The 21,805-nt window shown below is 35.5% G+C and overlaps 2 protein-coding genes across 3 annotated transcripts in view; one reads left to right on the plus strand and one right to left on the minus strand.

Annotated features, from left to right (window-relative positions):
• LOC135082011 (coronin-6) overlaps window positions 1–8,287 on the minus strand; it is a 55,896-nt gene extending 47,609 nt beyond the window's left edge. The window contains exons 1-2 of one of the 2 annotated variants that reach the window (XM_063976757.1): window positions 7,992–8,273; window positions 7,656–7,853 (exon numbers count right to left, since the gene is read on the minus strand). In XM_063976757.1, coding sequence (XP_063832827.1) covers window positions 7,656–7,853 — 198 coding nt within the window. In that variant the 5' untranslated portion in view covers window positions 7,992–8,273. Of the gene's footprint in view, window positions 1–7,655; window positions 7,854–7,991 lie in introns of both variants that reach the window. The other variant, XM_063976756.1, reaches the window with a different exon arrangement.
• A 3,968-nt stretch (window positions 8,288–12,255) lies between these two features.
• LOC135082410 (uncharacterized) overlaps window positions 12,256–21,805 on the plus strand; it is a 32,559-nt gene continuing 23,009 nt past the window's right edge. Inside the window, exons 1-2 of the mRNA XM_063977205.1 lie at window positions 12,256–12,386; window positions 19,593–19,690. Coding sequence (XP_063833275.1) covers window positions 12,366–12,386; window positions 19,593–19,690 — 119 coding nt within the window. The 5' untranslated portion in view covers window positions 12,256–12,365. The remainder of the gene's footprint in view (window positions 12,387–19,592; window positions 19,691–21,805) is intronic.

Genomic DNA, 21,805 nt, shown 5'->3' on the forward strand with positions numbered 1-21,805 from the left:
CTTTGGGCAATTGTCGCCTACAGTTATGAATATGATTTCTATGGCTCTAAATTAATCAAACTCAAATCATTAATTAAGCAGTAGAGACGGAAACTAGCACAGATAGTATCGATGGCAGTTTATTAACCGACTTCAAAAATGCGGAAGTTCTCATTAAACACTTCTCTGCTCTCTTATTAAAGATGTCTATTATAATAATAAAAAGTTACACGCGAGTTTATAATGACATTTCCATACAAAAAGTCGCCTAAAACTAGTGTTTTTGTCGTAATACAAATCGAAACATTATACCCGTACATCTGAGACTACCCGGCGACTGGTCATGGAATTGACCATCTCTAAATATAGCCCGTGACGAGGCAAGGACGCGGCCCAATCTGATTCCCGCTGGAACAATTGCAACATGAACTGGGATCGCACACGCCTCCAGGATATCCAGATTTATTTGCTACTCTATCTAAGTGTTAAAAAATATGCTACTGGTATGTGGAAGGTGAGTGGGTACCCTGAGTGGTTATTTTTTCTTTATAATCCGTCACGAAGCACTGGCAGGGTTAAATTATAGTGGAACGCGTAAAAGCGCTTTAAAAAGCCTATTTGCAGCAAATGCTAAATGGTTCCCGCTGAAAACCAGCGACATGACGTTTGTGTCATGTCGCGATTTTTGCTGAACGGGCGCCTCTTCAGCATAGCTTATTTTTAAGAAAGGTGTACTGCAATTTTTGTTTTGTTTTATCGTGTCGAATAAAGATTTTCTTATCTTTGATCGAAGTAAAATCCGTTAGTTTGTGATTAACCCTTTTAGAGAGTTGTACAATCTAACCTTTTTTTTTTACGGTGGTCGTAATGCGTTTGCGCACCGTCTCCCAGTCACGAGGGGTAACCTAACCCACTGTTGGTTTACAATCTCACGCGTTATATTATAAACTGACGGAGTTCACAATTTCGCGTTGACATATACATGTATTGAGTTATCATCACAGGTGAGAATATGAGGTAATTGCGGAGAGGTGACGTGGAAATGATGAAATCTGCTTAGTTATTCAAACACAACTCTTCGCTTTGGTGGAAACCAGGCCTAATGGGCTGCGCAAACGCAGACATTTTGTTCTCGACAGACACGGCACACCATAACTGGAAACCGAGTCATTGTATGGTGTCATGTGGAACCACACAAGATATGGAAGTTTCTCAGTTTCTATACCATAATCCCAACTAATATTATAAATGCGAAAGTAACTCTGTCTGTCTGTCTGTCTGTCTGTTACGCTTTCCCGCTTAAACCTCGCAACCGATTTTGATGAAATTTGGCATAGAGATAGTTTGAGTCCCGGGAAAGAACATAGGATAGTTTTTATCCCGGTTTTTGAAACAGGGACGCGCGCGATAAAGTTTTTCTGTGACAGACAAAATTCCACGCGGGCGAAGCCGTGGGCGGAAAGCTAGTTCAATAGAAGCTGTTATCTATTATGCGATTAACGAGAGGTTTTATCGCATCATAACGGACCACAAATACGCCGGTGTCTCAGACATAGGTATTTGTTTACATGATTATCGGCTTCTATTGAATCGGACTTCGTTTGCGTAGCCTCTAAAGTCTAATAGAACAAGTTATGGCGCTGTTGCGAAGTTTGCAAAAAAAAATCGCAAGTTGTAACACATAACAAAGCACCTGACAAAGAAATGGCCCAGTTCGAGTCATGGCATGACGTTGCAATTAAAAACATATTACGCTACATTACTTAAGCCATGAGTAACCTCACAAGTATTCCCACCATTGATAGTCGCTACCGTGATAAGCCCCGTATACACCTTGACGGAAAATATTTTAGAGTCGCTCGAACCAAGTGATTTTAGCTCAATACAGTGATTTACGCCTATAAGGACAGGCATGGCAGTTGAGAGGACTCTATGGATGATGTGATATTATCAATTCTTAGGTGAAAGTAGGGCACAGCAAAAAAATGGAAAAATCAATCGAATATGACAAACAAATATAAAACAATAATGTCCCAAAAGCTGAACTGAGCTTTTCTAAAGTAAATGAATAGGATTCAAGTATGAATCGACACATGAATATTGAGCGTCTAATTACTCGTTTAAAATACATTAATGGGACTTAGCAAATGAATAAACCCTACTTTTAAACTTAAGTTTAAAGTTTTAACTTAATGTTGTACTTGTAAGTGCATTCGTTGACATTTGCAATGCGATGCGGCGCGATTATTTAAAGTATAGACAAGCTTTAATAGGGTATTGTGGCTTATTGTTCGCCGTATCGGCCACACAATAGCTGTATACATGTCGCTGCATTGTTTTTATTGTACAATTGATCATTTTTGTGGCAAATCACAAGTATACTGTACTGTTTGGATAAGTAACAAACAGGCACCCTAAAGGAGGTACCATTCGTCACAGATTCTATTTCGCAATCGCTTCACGGAGCAAAAGTAGTTGTGTGCAAAAAAGCTGGAGGGAACCGATTTCGGAATTAAGCCTGTGACGTTATGTGACATTGTCTAGCTAAGTAGTTGTTTAACTTTATCATTTATGTATTAGACCGAATTTGCGCGGGGATTGCAGCAGACTTATAGCAAACTAACTTTCCGCCCGCGGCTTTGCCCGCGTGGAATTTTATCTGTCACAGAAAAACTTTATCGCGTGCGTCCCTGTTTCAAAATCCGGGATAAAAACTATTAGAGATGAAACGGATAGTTGTTTGGCCGGATACCGGATACCGGATATCCGGCCAGCTGCTAGGCCAGATAGCCGGATATCCGGCGGCCGGATAGTTGGCCCATTGTCTCGTTGCATGTCGTGACGAGTTTAGCGCCGCACAGGTGCTTCGAACGCGATCAGTGGGTCTATTAGTAGACTAGACTAGTCACACTTTTCGAAAATCGAATCCGTTCGAATGGAATGTCAGATTTTGCCACTTGTCTAGGGGGCAGATCAATTCGAGCGATTTTGTCACTTGTCTAGGGGGCAGATCAATTCAATTTCGGTTGCAATCGTGAGTGTGTGATTGAATAGCAAAAATTAAATTAGTTGCATCATGTCATCAGACCATCTGCATCAGTGAAAAAAATCGCCTATTTTATTTGGCAATATTTCGACATTAACAGATATTTACTATTTATGTATTCGTCATTAGAGTGAATAGCCCACAAAAATAAATAAATTTGTTTTGAAAGGCCTTAATATGGCTTTTTTGTAACTTTTTGGACTTTAAATAAAAGCCGTCATTATTGTAAGCCATTTTATTGATATTTACCTCAAAGATGAATGTATTTCATTTTATTAATAGGAAATTGTCGTAGTTTTTAAAATCCGGTATCCGGCCGGATAGTGAGTTAGGGAGCATTCAAGTATTACGTAACGCAATTTGGGGGGGAGGGGGGTCTCGTAAAACGTTACGATGCGTTACAGGGGCGGGAGTACTTTCTTACAAGACGTTACGTAACATTGTTTCTTTTTTTTTTATAAAAATTTAGGGAATTAAGACTCCCAAATTGGCAACCCTTTTCGTTTACGTTTTACGGGGAATCCTTCGATTGTATTATAGTCTGGTCGTCATTTTTCATTTGTTCTCGCAAGTTGACAAACCTTTTCGTTTATAATACACTCGACATCAAATAAATCGCACCTCCCGCGAACTGTTAAGTTGTGATTAATCGCTATCCATAATGTTAAATGGTCACTTGAGTGTTACGTAACGTTTAGTGAGGGGGAGGGGGAGTACAGAAAAACGTTACGGTGCGTTACAAGGGGGGGAGGGGGAGTCTAAAATCTTCAAAAATTGCGTTACGTAATACTTGAATGCTCCCTTACTATCCGGTATCCGGCCGGATAGTAAATGTAGGCCGGATATCCGGCCTACCGGATAGTTACCGGATATCCGTTTCATCTCTAAAAACTATCCTATGTCCTTTCCCGGGACTCAAACTATCTCTATGCCAAATTTCATCAAAATCGGTTCAGTGGTTTAGGCGTGAAAGCAAGACAGACCATTCGGGAACTGCTGGTATAGATGATATGAAAGTTACAGTACTATTGGGAAGTGTATAAGCGCCCTGGAAAGGGCCTAAGTGCTGAATAAAGATTGACTTTGACTTATTTATTTATAGGATGCTATAACATAGAACTGTACAAGAATACATACATACACCATAAAGAATTGTACAAGAACAAAAGATGTAACAGTAACTATCAGAAAGTTGAAATGGAGATGGACAGGACACACAATAGAGGAAAAGAGAAATGGTCTAAATCTACAATGAACTGGTTCACAAGGCATTTTAAGCGAAAACGGGGAAGGCCACCAAGAAGATGGGTAGATGAAATAAAGGCCACAGCTGGAGGTGGATGGGCAACAGTTGCAGGAGATAGAGGAGAGTGGAAACAGTTGGAGGAGGCCTTTGCCAAAAAAGGCACACAGACAAGTGTCAATTAGAATAATATTAAACTCAATCAATTTTAAACTCTGTGTGTCTGAATAAAGGCTTATATTATTATTATTATAACATAGACGAAAGCTAATGCACAATGACACTATAATTAGGGTCAACAAAAAGGGCTACAGACATGGGCTGTATCTACATAATTACATCAGCAATACAATACAAAGTTCGCAACACCTATTGTGCAAAACAATAAGTTTCCTAACGCGTTTCATGAAAGCGGTCGAGTTTATTCACCTCGACCACCTAATGCAATTAATTAAAAATAACGCAAGAATGCTGATTTAAAAATAAGCGGAACATTCATAATGAAATCTTCGTGAATCGTGAAGTATAAACTGCTGCACATTAATAAGAGAGAATTCATCAAAATATTTTATAACAGCGACTTATAACACTAAGTAAGTATGTGAAATTAGAAAAGTGAAATATTAATTATGAGAAGATGAATATAATTTAACCCATTATAGACTAGCGGTCCCATATGGTACCACTTTTTTGTGTGTTTTAATTTGGCTCTATACATTAACACGTGAAAAGATGCAGTGCTCTGATTGATGCAAGTCGTAGCCAATAGATATGGTCTATGCTTCCAGGAATAAAAATTTACAGTTATTCTTTTCAGTTGTGTGTAATTGATGATTGAAGTGAGCGCATCAAAATTTTCTCTTAAAAATTGACGCGCCATTCAAGTAAGTGATCATATTTTTTTTGTGTGATAGTGAAATACTGATTTTGTTACAATCTTGTATTCTCCATAAGTGCTCTTATTGTGAAATGGTGTAAAATTACGTCGATAGGTATTATTAATGAGAAATATTGTATGTCAAAATTACTGGTACCGTACGGTACCGCTAGCCGCTTACCGTGTCTTTTTAATAATTTTATGATTTTTAGTTTTTACTGTATTTAATGGGAAGTATGTGATATATTCAATGGTATATAAGGTATACAGGAAGATAAAGTAAAATAGTTTCCTATACTTTACAAAACCATGGGTTATTATTTATTTTAGATGTAACTTACATGAAACATTGGCAGTTTTGGAGGACGATGAAGGTCCCAAGACGAAGCAGATATTTATAGAACGAACTCAAGATAATTGCAACTCTCGAACAATATTAGAGTATAGAAAATGTAACGTGGGGCTATGTGTAGCGTGCAATGCCAAGCTCCATTCCAAAATTTTGAATATTCAAAGATAAAAATTAATATTGCTGACCCAATATACAGTTTTTTTTTACATTTAATGTTACTCCTGTTATTTGCTTGTTTATTAATGCATATTATAATAATAATAAAAATATAATTTACCCTATTTTTATAAAGTCCATGATAAAGTTATATTTTAACCGACTGACACGGTAAGCGGCTAGCGGTACCATATGGTACCAGCATTTTTTTTCTAGATTACAGGTCGAATCATTTTTTTAATGCTTGTATAGCATTAAGTAGACCATAATTATGAACATATTTCATAAAAACAAAAATCTGACACTTTAAGAAAACTCAGTCTATAATGGGTTAAGTCATTTTTGTTATAATTTTTTATTGAATACTTGACATTTTCCGACATCATGGGTTTATTAAGACAGTCCACACACATTCATCAAAAACTTATTATTCCAGAGAGTGAAAATGCCTTTTTCCTTGAACTATTTTTTTCTCTCATAAACTAACTGAACTTGATAAGGCAATACAATGAGGAATATTTTGGGCTAATATTGATTTAAGAATTAATTGTATTAATCATGTACCTAATTAATGATAACTTATTTATTGTTGACAAAATTGAAGTTTGAAATACTATGTACCTACCCAAACATTTAATCAAATTAATTAAAAGATTTCAAATAGATTATTCAATTACTTGTTTAATTTACATAGAATATCTTAATGGCTTCATGGTAGCAATGGCCAAATAATACAATTGATAGAATTGACTATTATTATTATGATTATGATTATGATTATTATAGCTGCAGAAAGTCATGGCTTTGTCCAGCAGGGGACTTTTATTATGTTTTTACAGAAAATAACTACATGGACACAATGAAAAGTTACAAATTGCTTTCTCTTAATATGAGTAATTAGGCAAACGAACCAAAACTATTGAAAGATAACACAAAAGTATGTCATAGGCACTATAGTTTTAATATTAACCTTTAACCGACGACGTGATTTTTTTGTCACGCCGTCTGCGACGTGCGGTCTGTGGGACCGCTATACTGTTTACTCAAAAAGTAATATTTTTTTGTATAAAAGTATATTGGTTTTATATTTTTTGAGAACATTATAGTATTACAAATAAACATACGTATAATTTGCGAGGAATCGATGTATATTTTTTATTTAAATATGGCTAAAACTTTTTGACCCTTAATTTCATTGAAATTACACTAGAGCTCAATAATACCTATATAACTTGAAAATTTTAATTAAAGCAAGAAAAACTATACTCCTTCCTAAATATAGTGAACATAATGAACAAAATAAAAATAATGACACGTACATTTCATGCACAAAAAATATTTGACGTAGGGTAAACATTAGGCACAATCAGGATTTTTTTTTACCGCATGCCAAGCATTTTCGGTATGCATAGGTAACACCTGTAAGAAAATTTCGTTTTCAATTTAGGTGGACTAAAATGTACGTCTTTTTTGCAGCTGGTGCAATGACATCAGGCTGATTTAGCATGTCAGAGCCTAGAATACATGTCACTGTTTGCTTTACCACCCGTTTTGCGGTATTTTTTTACAGACTACCATCTTTTATGTTCAAATATCAATATATCATTAGGAAATGTCTTTTCCTAGGTTGTGGTGGCCCAGGATCCACCATTTTTACAAAAAATGAGTCGTCTAAAACAAAAACGCAAGTTTCAGTATGGTACAAAAATGTCACGTAGTCTGCGACGTGCGGTCCCACAGACCGCTGTTGAACTTTAAATTGAATTATCTTATTAAAACTGCCCTCGCCGATGTAATCACTACCTGTAATGGCGTTTGGGCAACTAAACTCGAAGGTATTGAGACGCTCGGGACACGGGAGTAAGCAGAACATTGCAATCCAGAAATTTCGAAAACCGGAGCGGTCTGTGAGACCGCACGTCGTCGGTTAAAGGTTAAAGTTACTTGAAAAAAATGTTTAAACAGCTGTAAAAAATACATTTCATTAATGAAAATCACTGACCTTATTGTGTGGCAGGACTATAAAGGCGCCTCCTCCGGCAGACTCGACGATTATTGCCAAAAATTTGGGGTTCACGGCACAAAACGTAGAGTCCCATGAACTTTTCGACACTCGAATATTATCATAACACTGTTCGCGTTTCAGGGCCTGCCCGTAAACGTGACGGAATTTAGAACTACGAACCACTCTAAACGACATCTGGAATACGGAAAATCACACGGTTAACAACAAAACAATAAACAATACTCATTTATCCAAATAATTGCTTAGAACATAACCTATACACCACTTTGACCTATATTTTGACATTATTACTAAGATAGAATCACAACTCACTTTTGTTTAAAAGAAGAAATTATTATATTTACACTAGAAAATGCGATAAAATCATTTGAAATTAACACAATAATTAATAGAAAATAAAATTGAGAGCTACTAAGGATTGAAGGGAGGACGGTTGGGAAAACGAGCGAACTCCATATTTGGTAATGCCTACAGCTACTACATTTGCCGATTTTATATTTCTTGTTTAAAACAACTAAAAAATATAAAAATGTATTTTTAGGATGCAAATAATTGTTCTATCTTTACTGTTATATCTTAATTATTATAAAATACTGTCTAAAGTGGATAATTTCCGAATAAATTGATCTTTGAAATAAAAATTCTTGAACGCATCAGCATAATGTCAAAAAGCTGTCAAATATGACAGTTGGTGGCAAAGAGCATAAAAGATTGGTGGATGCGTTCATTAGAATGAATATTCTGTTACTTGTGTCCTAATCTCTAATGCTGCGCACGCGCAATTTTCCTAAATTTCTGCACACCCTTACTTCTAACGAAAGCCACAAAATAAAAAACAGCAGTAGTACAAAAATAAGATAGACTCTATGTTGAGACCTCGACCCTACCTAAATGTATTAGGGCCATTCTTATTCTTACGCATTTTTGTGTGAGATGTAAGAATAGCATATGTTTTTAAAGAAAATCAGTGCACTGTATATTAATTTACTTAGTAAAATACCTCTATTAACTAGGCCCAATATCATTTTCATCATAAAACTATTAGAAGAATATTAAAAAAAAGTTACAAGTCCAAAATGTCACGGACCGTGTAGTGTGAGATTCCCGGATTTGGACATACAATATTTTTTTCTGAAGAGATGTTATGTTATTTTGATAAATATTACAGTAATTATGCAAGATTAATACATGTTATATAAGACTGTTAAAAATTTATATCAATAATAATTACCATTTTTGATTTTGAACACCAAACATTGTGTGAGCAGTTTTTGTGTCACAACCACGTGCGCCACTTTAAATATGCGTAACTCGGTAAAAAACTATCTTTGATATTGACATCCCTTGCTAAGTTTTTTTAGAACAGTAACATTGTCATCTTATTAGATTTGCAAATGGCTGAACGTAGTGAGTGAGCCGCAAAAAAATATTTCCTATTTATTTGAAAAAAGGGACAACCATAACACGTCCATCCCGTGTACGGTTTTTAAAGGTAGGTATCAATGTCACGCTATTGTATAAAACATAATTATGTACCTCATGCAGTATAGTTTCAGATAATTGCACAAGATCTGCTAATTCACAGATAGTTTTTTGGATATATCGGACACGTTCCAAATTGTCACGGCCATGGTATTAAAAATGTGTCACTACCGCAAACTATTTAAGTACATGGTCGTGACATTACAACGCGTGGTTGTGACATTCTATTTTTATTATTTTAATAGTTTTTGTTGTTTTGCTAAATTATTTTGTGTATTGTGCAATTTTTAGGAGTAGCCTTTTAGTAAGTGTACTTATTTTTCGCTAGTATGATTTTCTAGATGCCACGAAGGAAAAATTATTGCACTTTCTCATTTCTGCAGTAATATCAAATTTTACTGAGACAGCTCCCGGTAAAGGCCCTGCAGGGGTGGTCGGAGTTGTTTTAAAAGGAATTGCTATTAACCATATTTTTAGTGGTACGGTGACTATGAAACATGTTTAAGTTGTCAAAACCAACTGTTATGTGAATCCTACAGAAATCTCATTTGATACTCAATTAGGTACCTACTGTGTTTAAGATTTACTTATTTGTTAAATCATATCGAAACCATGTAGGTAGCATATCGGAAGCATGATCAGATAGCGCCAATAATAAAAAGTCAATTTTTTTATTATCTAGTAGATATATTAACTACCTGACGGTATTTTTGATCTCAATTTTAATTAAATTTTTGGATGTTCAGAAAAAAGTACATATTACCAAATAACACCTTTGTTGATGAAACGAATTTAGTGTATTTTATTGTTATTCAATTTAAACTATTATTATATAAATTTAACAACATAAATATTATTATTTACAGTAAAAATGTAAAACTGTCACATCCGTGTCATGCAGTGTCACAGCCGTGTTTACGTAGGCTATTTTGTTTCCTTTCCGAGGGCTTTAAGGTTGTCCATATACATCAAAAGTATGCTTTTGGTTTATACTTTCGATACACATCGCAAAAAGTTTAAAAAAAAATTCTTTAATTTTTAAAAAAAAATTGGCACAAAGGACAATGACCAAAAGTGGTCCAAATGTCCACCACTAATGAGACCTATATTGGCTTATAGTTCATTAAATAGAGATTAACTTTCAGTATGGGACGAAAAAAAAAATAAGCTGTCAGTAAAAAGTTATGACCGTATGAAAAATTGTAGTAGTTTACGCGCTAATCTCAGGAACTACTGGTCCGATTTGAAAAATTATTTTTGTTATGGATAGCCCATTTATCAAGGATGGTTTTAGGTTATATAACATCACCCTACAACCGATAGGGGCGGAGCAGCGACCATCCGGCCATAATTCCAATATTGTTGTCTTTCTTCTGAGCTTATTTTTTTTTCTTTTAGCGAGAATCTAACACGGCACACTAAGCGACATGACATAACATGCATAGATTAATCCAAAATGTGCGATGGATAGAATGATATCAAGAACATTTTTCGGCTGAAAAGGTAAAAAACATGACTTTTCATTCAGTCATAACTTTTTACTGACAGCATATTTTTGATTGCGGTTTGGTTATAATGAATCAATATTTAATAGACTATTTTACTACATAGGTTTCGTTAGTGGTGGACATTTGGACCACACTCCATACATTTTTGGTCATTGTCCTTTAAGAATGGCCCATTAACCCTTCGTTGGTCGCCTGGGGTGTCGTACAATCCCAAAGCCTTAGATTAATTTATTTGATTTATTAATCTAAGCCCAAAGCAGATTTCTAGGCCTAGAACTTTTTCAAAATTGAATTTAAGATTACGCAACTAGAGTTGAGGCCATTAATTAATATAACACAAGCAAATATTTATATCGGTAACTTCGGTAAGCTTTGTTTGCACTTTCTGTTTCGCTTAAAAGAGCGAGGTAGCTAAAAGCTTTTAGTTTAGTGTATTTAATATTTGAACTTGAATGAGTAGGTACCTATTAATTTTGTTATAACAGTTTATGTATTCAAAGGACTTTTACATCCATACATACAAAATTCAGCGTTGAATTTTTGGAACACGATGTATATTTGCCCACGATTTATACGTTTATAATAACTTATAATGTATAATCGTGGGCAAATATGTATGGTCAAAAAGACATGGAAATGTTATTATTAATAACATTTCCATGTCTTTTTGACCGCGTAGTGCGATAAAATGATGCCGAATTTTTTATCTTGGGTCTCAGAATCCCATGTTAGTAATAAAGAAGAGATTCTGAACTACGCTTTTGCTAATACTAATAAAGGATGAAGTCAACAAAATATTATGGCGAATAAGTTTATGATTATAACTTACTTTTGGAACCCCCAAACGAGAATCTGACTGCCGAGACTGTAATGTTGGCTTTTTGTCAGGAGTGTGAGTGTAGCTGTGACAACGCTCTCTTCCCAGTCTCTTAGCCACAGGCGGTCTCTTTATATTGGGACTCGTAAAGCTGTTGTGTCGCTTGATTTCCTGTAATAAAATAATATTCTTTTTCAACTCCCATTCGTGAAATATTCTTGATTAGTTGATTTAGGGATATTAGAATATAATAAAATAAATAATTAGGTAATAGTGAAGGAGACTCGAGAGGTACGCTGCCGTGCCATGCTAGTCAAAAAAATATAATTTCAATACACTACTTACCCCAGTGACGTCGACTTCCATGTTCATGACTTAAATAAATTAACTTAAATCCTTATAAAATAAAAATAAAAAGGTTAATACTTTAGATTTAAAATAAATATCTCACTTGCTCTTCGAAAAAATGCTGTTGCTCTATTTAATTTGTAAGAATGTGGGTAATTGGATTTTGAAAAATATGACAAATGATAATTTGAACAGGAAAATGTTGATTAAATGTAGGTATGCTGATAAATACCGTTAGTCATGATGTTAGATGTTTTACTTTTAATTATTGAAAAAAGTCGTAGATATATACATTGCATTACATTTAGAAATCTTGAAATGAACGCATCGAATACATACCGATCATTATTTTTAATCTGTGGTTGTTTTTTGACATTCGTGAAATTTGACAGATCTTTTTCAAAAAAATTGAAAATTTGTGAGGTGGTGTCTGCTTGCTATTATTCTGCTGTTATTTCATAATTTGCGTTGTATATTCTACAATGTTTTAATTTATTTCTTGTTATTTAGTGAGACACATAACTTATTAAAATGGATTTCGGAATTTGCAAGGTAAGTTTTTAGAAATTAAGTTAAAAAAATATTATTTCTGTGAACATGTCTGTGAACATGTCTGTGAACATCGCGAATCGTAACTCCGGTTTGAGTATTTATTTTATTCCGATTAACTTTTAGTAGTTAGTGTACGTTTAATAATTAGCAGAACTTACTGCGTCATGGATTTTAGTTTTGCGTTTTTACGTCGTCACGCCGGTAAATTATTTTAAGTATTTTGGTTCTTCATTTGGGGATTCTTGCTTGAATCAAGTGTGTCTCATATTTTAACTTGTATTTCCTGCAAGTGTGCTTGTGCATCAAACTAGACAATAATTTTTATTGAAATTAAACAAACACAATTACATTGTTTTGTTAAATTGAGTAATTTTTGATCTTTTTATTTAAATTTTATTCATTTACCTAAGTTTCTAACTGTAAATATAATGTGAGATTTACCAGCGATACATAAATTACCCTAGAGAACATCACACCATTGATAACACCATTACTAAATGGTTTGAGTAGTTTTAGGCCACATATTATACCTCTCTGTTTACATAAGTACTTAATGATTCATATTAATATAAATGTTTGAGATTGTATTCTGTTGTTGTACCTATAAATAAATAAATAAATATGGGTCAACATAATTGAATCCTTTTCTTCATCCATTCAAGTGTCAGTTATTGTTTATTCAATGGATTTGACCTCTCAGAATCCTTATTGATAGTGTAAGAGCTTCTGCTGCAGAGATGTTGTTTAGAATATCTCCATAATATTTTTATCTTGAACTTTTTTAATGTCAAAAAGATATGAAAACACACAAAGCTCAAACAAAGGCAGCTGTTTTAACATAAAAGACACTGTAATGTCATGAATAATTATTGTTATTTGTAATAATGTCTTTCATTGTACTTAAATGTGTGTATGTTATGGGAATATGTGGAATAATTTTACTCTGTTAAAGAATTGGGTAATTTTTTACACATAATACATGTTAAGTCATATATAATAGACACAAACACAGCAAACTGAAGTTCTAACCAAGTCTCAATACATGTAAATTAATTCCAATATTAACACTTAAGGACTCGCTAATGGGTCTAACGGACCCAGTCCTTCAATTTTTGTGTAATAACTTTTAAGTTTTGACGTTTGCGATGTTGTCGCTCTTAGTACCTTTCTACGACATTGTAGCACGGACAATAGCGGTCGTACTCGACAAATAGCCCACTGTATGTGAGTGCTACAGACGAAAAAGGTGTTTTTAAGTCCGCTGGACCCGGTAAATAAAGTGATTTTTTTAATGTTCTATACTTATTTCTCATTAATTGTTAATTAGTTTAAGTAGGCAAATCATAGTACATTACGAAAATATACAAGGCATTTTTTTAAATAATTTATTACAGAAATTTTCAAAAATAACCTTAATTTTACCAAAAAACCTTCAATTTCTTAAATAAGTTGTTATTTTAGAAAAAGGCAATAAATATTACTATTTGGTTTACTATTGTCTTTGTTTATATCGTATTATCCTTCTAATAAAGTATTTTTGACTTTTATTAAGTGTTTCTGAAAAATACATAGGATTTTATCTACTGGGTCCAGCGCACCTGGTAGCGAGTATGGATGTTACAAATGAAGGCGCGAGTCCTTAAGTGTTAAGAGTTGTTGAGATTTATTTATAGAAACAGCATAAAATCATTTTTCAAAACACGATCATAAATTCCAATTAGAAATTTTGTTTACGAACAAACTTATGACTATCCAAATGATGAGTCTATTATTAGAATTTGATTACATTTGATTGTTATTTGAATAATAATAATTTACACAGATGTTATCTGTAATGGATACTAAATTCCATACCAAATTATTTAGTTGATTTCTATATCAAAACATACAGGATGTAAGAAATAAGTTAAAAAATAACAAATCATAAAACTTGAACTTTTGTTTATTTCGAAGACTTAAGACATCACTAGTGATATTTTGCTTTAAAATTCAATAAGATTTCTATTGATAAAACAAAAACATGAAATATAATAATAATCATCAGTTTTTTACTTAGTCAGCTCTGCTGAACTCTGTTTTAGTTTTCCCAAACAGTCTACACCCTGTATGTATAGCATGATTTAGTCATTTTGTAATGTATCATTAGTAATTTGTACTTTGAGTTGTCATTTTGTGATTGTTTTATTATAGTTTTGATATCTTATGTTATGATGCTGTTTGATTTTTTGGTGAGTTAATTTTTTTAACTAAACCAGTCTGATTAATTGTTAATACTGATACAAAAATTGTGTCAATTTAATGCGAAAGTAACTCTGTCTGTCTCTCTTTCACGCCTAAACCACTGAACCGATTTTGATGAAATTTGGCACAGAGATAGTTTGAGTCCCGAGAAAGGACATATTAGGATAGCCCGGTTTTTGAAACAGGGACGCGCGCGATAAAGTTTTTCTGTGACAGACAAAATTCCACGCGGGCGAAGCCGCGGGCGGAAAGCTAGTTAGAAATATTTCTGCATTACGGCACCCCACAAAGGATTTCTTCGGGAAACCACTGCACTGTCGTCGTCGAAACGCGAGAAGGAAATACTTTCGATGTACAGACAGACGCGCAACATACTACATGTTTGCTGCAAAATATCACCCTATTACAATCACAAGTGTTTATCTTGCTGTACTGTCACCATGGAGGTAGCAGGAAGGCACTGGATGCAGGCTGCTACCAACCGCGCTATATGGAAATCATTGGGGGAGACCTATGTTCAGCAGTGGACGTCCTATGGCTGAGATGATGATGATGAGCACATACAGGGTGTCCCAAAAACAATGGATAACCCTGTAACCATCGATAGGCCTCGCCATGGTCTCCCTAACGCAGGGTTAAAGTGGAGGCTACGTACCGGAAAGCGCATCGTAGGACGTCCACCTACAAAGTGGACCGACGACCTCATAAAGGTAAGCAGGAAGGTGCTGGATGCAGGCCGCTACCAAGCGGTCATTATGAAATCATTGGGGTACAGGCCTATGTTCAGCAGTGGACGTCCTATGGCTGAAATGATGATGATGATGATGATAAAATGTTGCTTTATTAAAATTCCTACGCTAAAAATTATCCATTTGTATTTAATGCCACTATGCAGTCCTAGTTTAACTATTACGAGAAAAACTCATTTTTGAAATTTTCATACTAGTTGCTATTCAAGTAGCCATAAGATAAAAATAATACAGAATACATAGGCTTGTGATACCTTTTTAGAATTTCAATTAACCAAGGAAGTTTTCAAGGTAATGGGCACGATGGTCTTCCTACATTTTTTTTACACGACGGCTGATCAGAAGTGCAAGACAATGAATTAATTTTTCCTTCTTCTCTGCAATTTCTTAAAATTTTCATACTTTTAAACTAGTTTGTTGAACTTTAATCTTTTCTTTTGATAGCCCAACTATCCCTTGTGATAAGGAAAAAAACTAGATTGAAAAGTATCCTCATTTGTAGAAATGGCATGAGAAAAAGTAATCGCAGGTGGCAATTTTCTAAAAATGCACAAAAACTTAAAAATCTTGAAAACGGTGATATTTTTACTGGGGTCAAAATTGGACGTTAGGGAGACCATGGCGAGGCCTATCGATGGTTACAGGGTTATCCATTGTTTTTGGGACACCCTGTATTACAATCACATAAGATGACACAGTGTTTAGTAGGTACTATATTATGACTTTTGTTCAAAGGCTCTTTTTTTGTAAAATAAGTACATAGTTGGCTTGTAAGTGCTGTTTACTCATCTTGTACCTACGATTTGTCAGTAGCGTGACGTGGTGCGCCGAATTTCGTGTTTTTTCCCCAATTAGGTCAAATCTAAATTCTACAGCCGTTGCGTGGGGTGGCGCTCCCGCCGAAATCACTAGTCTGGCATTTCGTTATGTTGTAGGAAGATCTATCAAGGGCCACGCGAAATTATAAATATTATAATTTGAATCAGTGGGTCATACGTTTGGTCGGGTTCATTATAAGCTGAATGAAAGAAGATTTCCTATTTTATCTACTAACTTATGCCCGCGTCTTCCCGCGTGAAATTTTGTCAGTTACAAAAAAACTATCGTCTTCTATATCGTCTATCGAAAAACTTATCTTTGTTTCAAAGACCGGGATAAGAATAAGCAAATCTTTATTCAGCACAATGTGGCGGACAAAGCAAGAGTAGACATGATTATCTAAAAAATATGCTGAACAGGCGCCCGCTCAGCAAAAATCGCGACATGAAATGACACAAACGTCATGTCGAGAAGCAGGTTTTCAGCGGGAACCAATGCGTGATGAGGATTGCGTGCCCCTTTGGTCGAGACGGTTTGATCAGACAGATAAAAACTATCCTATGTCCTTTCCCGGGACTTAAACTATCTCTATACCAAGTTTCATCAAAATCGGTTCAGTGGTTTAGGAGTGAAAGCGTAACAGAGAGTTACTTTCGCATTTATATTAATAGAGTGGGGATTCCGGATTCTTTCCTACACAAGGTTAGAGACCATGAAGTGTGCTATCTTACGCTTATTTATTTATAAAACGATTAAAAAATAGTAAAACCATGACTCAACATGAAGCTCACTGTTATGTCAGAAATTACTTTGCTTACGTCATTCTGTATTAACGTGAACTAAGCCTCTATTTGATCATTATTTAAATATTTCTTACAGGCGTTGTTATTGTTCCAAAGAATACCTAAGATAATTATTATAATATGACTAACACAGTCATAAAACTAATAATAAACTTCACTTCCAAATCTATCTCATCAACTAATAGGTACCTACCTGTTCTCTTGCCTACTTACATTGAATTTGCATCACATTTATTATTACAGCATTACCTACCTACATGGACTACCTATAGACTCACCAAAGTAAACACTGTGTCATCTTATGCTGTTCTTTTGTAAAAATGTAATACATGTATGGTATTTTGCCATAATCCCCACGCTTGGCAGGCGGGTTGGAGATCGCAGTTTAAAATATTGACGTTTTTCAGAAAGCGCTGTTGCCCGTTCTCTGTTTGATGTGTAGTCCCTAAGTTGCCTCTTACGACACCAGCGGAAAGTAGGGGTTGGTGGCCAATAAGTAGGTACAATACAACTTTATTCCAAAGACGTGTTGCGATTTTTGGCTACTTTGGGTGTCACGAACTATTTGACGCTGACTGTAGGAAATAAAATGTTATATTATACACTAGCGGCCGCCCGCGACTTCGTACGCGTGGATCCCGTTCATCTATCTTACGCGGTTTAGATTTTTTCATACAAATGTTTTTTCCCGCTAACTCCCGTTCCCGTGGGAATTTTGCAATATCCTATTGTAACTAAGCTTTAAGTTTACTAAGGTACCTGCATGCCAAATTTCAAGCATCAAACTTAAGCGGTTTAGATTTTTCATACAAAAGGATTTTCCCGCTATTTCCCGTTCCCGTGGGAATTCCTAAGTATACTATAACCTGCCCAGGAGTATGAAGAATAATTGTACCAAGTTTCGTTAAAATCCGTCGAGAAGTTTTTGTTTCTATAAGGAACATACAGACGGACAGACAGACAGACAGACAAAAATATTACTGATTGCATTTTTGGCATCAGTATCGATCACTAATCACCCCCTGATAGTTATTTTGAAAATATATTTCATGTACAGAATTGACCTCTCTACAGATTTATTATAAGTCAGTATAGATGACTGCGACATGATATCCCGAAACGTCTCGCCATACAGCCTTCTAATTTAATAAATGCGAAAATTGGTTTTGCTGTTTGGTGATGACCTTGACCTTTCTAAGGGTAGCTTGGGGTCAAGTAGGTCATAGGACACTCGGTCAAATATGTGCGCAGCTGCCGACACTCGATGTAGCCTTTTTATACATGTGATTGGTATTTTCTACGCATTGCTGAGCGAAAGACGACACTGCTATTTCTTTTATCGATGTTTCATGACACATTTTTCTTTTCTAACCTTTATGAAAAGGAAAGACTTATTAATATTGTTTAGTAGGTCATCATTTATTCTTCTTTGTTGTGCTTAGCTAAATGTTGTCAGTAAAGCGATAAGTAGCATTGAAGATTTTTTAACAAAAGTATTCTTCCGCTACACTGTGGTCTAATGATTGGCGTGCTAAAGGTTGCGGGTTCGATTACCCCACTACACAAACTTTTGCGTGTATTCTATCTTTTTGTGTGGTCTTGTTCTGTTAACCCTGGATGTGTTAAAAAAGTATAGATTTTATCCGCTGTCTGGTTTATAACAAACTACGCGTATGCTTCATTAAGATGCTCCCCATCGGGAGGATTCGCGTGTACTGTAACGTTACAGATTCGAGCATTACATAAGTGAGGGAGGAAAAGGAAATAGAATGTGATGTACTGTAATGCAATCGAATCTATAATATTCTACATCTTCCGGTGAGGGAGCACCTTTATAAGGACAAGATGACGCTTAAAATGTCCAAGGATATTTATTTATTTATTTAAAAGCCAACCAAGGTGTTAATCAGAGGCGTCAGATAACGCCATAGACGGTTAGGTCAATTAGTGAACATAACAGGGTCGAGTATCGATTACACCCAATGGGGCCAGCTGAGCCATGACGAAACACCGTAGGTAATCGAATAAACAAGGAATTCGGATACATACAGTTTTTTAATGCTAGTTTACTATGAAAAAACATTTCACCTTGTTGTTTTATATACGGATTCCTAAGAAGAAAGTAAACATCCACAAAAAATATACCTACTCTTTGCACAACACAAACCAACAAAAATGAAAGGAATATAAAATTGAAACGGTATCAATTTACGCTTTTTTATCTCTAGGAAGCGATCTCTTCCAGACAATCCAATTAGGAGACGGTTGTTTTAGGTAAAAAGTGCGAATATCAGGTCTCTCCAACTAAAGTCTGGTCGTGTCTGGTCTGTGAGCAAGTAGAATTTTGTCCAGTGACCCCAAGCTACCCATCCTTATCGCTCGCGCGTAATTATGTTTCTGTCCCGCTCGCACACTCACTGCGGGCGCGCCCGTCGCACAGTCGCGACAAAATTCTACGTGCTCACAGACCGGGCTTTAATCTGGCTGCGTGGGGAGTATAGATCCAAAACTCACTTTTGCCTCTACCTATATACTACTAAAATAGTGAGGGTTGTCCTGATGAGGTATGACGATGAAGCTTATGATTGTTGCAGACGCACTCCCGGACGACTATGCTCGCGCTGGCGGTGTGCAACGTGGTCTCGCTGAGCGTCGCCACCAACCTCGTCAGCACCCTCAACCCTGAAGACAAGTAAGTCGGTTTCACAAGGATAGCTTCCTTTAGTAGAACGTAGAACTGACAAGCTTTATCTGTTTCGTGCTAAAGCCTGGTCTGTGAGCACGTAGAATTTTGTCCAATGACCCCAAGCTACCCATCCTTATCGCTCGCGCGTAATTATGTCGCTGTCGCGCTCGCACACTCACTGCCGGCGCCCGTCGCACAGTCGCGACAGCAATATAATTACGCGCGAGCGATAAAGATGGGTAGTTTGTGGTCATTGGACAAAATTCTACGTGCTCACAGACCAGGCTTTAGTATCCCACCAGGCTATGATACAGAACAGCGATTAAAGTGTGTTGGTCAGAAGCGTATCAGTAGATTACTCTGAACAAACAACTGTCAGTCTTTACCTGTTTCGTGGTAGTGTCCCCCAGAGGCTGTGATAGGAACAGCTTCGAATTAGGGTGGAGTTTCACCATTCACATAAACTAAACGAGTTTGAACTTAGTTCAAGAGCTGTCAATGTCTTCTTCTTTCGTGATAAAGGTGAACTTTATTGTGTGCTACCACAACAGAAAATTAGTTGGCAAATATTTGTGGAAAATTGTTCAAAAGGTATTTTGCGTACTCTCAACGTAACCGTCGTCTTTTATGTTCTTTGAAAAAACTGTTCAAAGATATTTACTAAACGTGTATTATGGGAAATCATAATTGAAAAGAGTAAACATTTTCAAATTTTAAAAATCTTTCTATAAACATTTGTACACGACACATAATGTACATGTCTGTGACCGGCATTTAAAGACACGCGCAACAGCACGTTAGTGCATCTGCGCGTGCGACTGCGTCCATTAGGTAATATGAATATCCGGCGGGGACGTTATGTAAATCGGAATATGATAGCGATTTACAACTCGTTCGTAACGAAGTTGTCGGGTAGTGTTACAATATGAATGAAATTGATAGTAATTAGATCGAAATTCCTGGATGAACAGTCGTCTTTAAAAGATTTCACATGACATAATGTCCCATCTGCACTGAAAATCATCATTTCAGCCACAGGACGTCCAGTGCTGAACATAGGCCTCCTCCAATGATTTCCACATCGTGCGGTTGGCAGCGGCCTGCATCCAGCGCCTTCCTGCTACCTTTATGAGGTCGTCGGTCCACCTCCTCTTTATTTCTCCCATGCACTGATAAAAAAACTGAAGATTTTAACATTGAAAGACCTGATGGGGGTTTGAGGAGTCCGGTTTGTTTCAATTATCAGTTTTTTCTTATCTTATACAACACTTACGTAGTTTTTTTTTCATTGACCTTAATGGCCAGTTATATGGGAAGTTAAAACCATCTATCAATTATACAGTGTGAGTCACGTTAAAGTGTACATATGAAATTAGGTGAAACTAGACCTATTTTTATCGACAAAAAAGAGGTCAAAATTTTTTTGAGATTTTTTTTTATTTTGTTATAGAATTTTTTTTCTTCCAATTACTTATTGTAAAGAAAACGTAATAACTCTTAAACTAAGCTGTATATCCTGATAAAATAAAAACAGTAATAATGCTAAATAACAATCAATACTAAAAAAATACATAAAATGCACAAAAAAAGGCCAACAAATAATAAAAAATGATATTTTTTGAAAATAATCTGCTTAAAAATTCGTGTTTTTTTGGTTATTTGATAAATTTCTCCAAAAAATGCCCCTATAACTGGTGGTTTTTATTACTTTGTATTATTCTCTATCGTATTACCTTCGTAAAACCAAAAATCGCATGTCTTTATCCCTATCACAACGTTTGCAATGATTGTTTGAACTAAGCCTCTCCGGGCGCGCCATTCAACGCTTCGTTAACAACGAAACTGAATATGGCTCTAGATTTGTAATTTTGATAAAGACAAGTTAGATTGCAAATAAAAATAAAAGATTTCGAAGTAAAATAAGCATTTTAGTTAAAATTAAAATTGTCTCTACCTGTAGCGGAGAATAATGTTGTGGCAGGCCTTTGTTCAAACGATCATAGCAAATGTTGTGATAGGGATAGAGACATGCGATTTTTGGTTTTACAAAGATAATACGATAGAAAATAATACAAAGTAATAAAAACCACCTGTTATAGGGGCATTTTTTTGAGAAATTTA

Source organism: Ostrinia nubilalis, chromosome 21, assembly GCF_963855985.1.
Source record: "Ostrinia nubilalis chromosome 21, ilOstNubi1.1, whole genome shotgun sequence".
In the NCBI taxonomy this organism is placed as follows: Eukaryota; Metazoa; Arthropoda; class Insecta; order Lepidoptera; family Crambidae; genus Ostrinia; species Ostrinia nubilalis.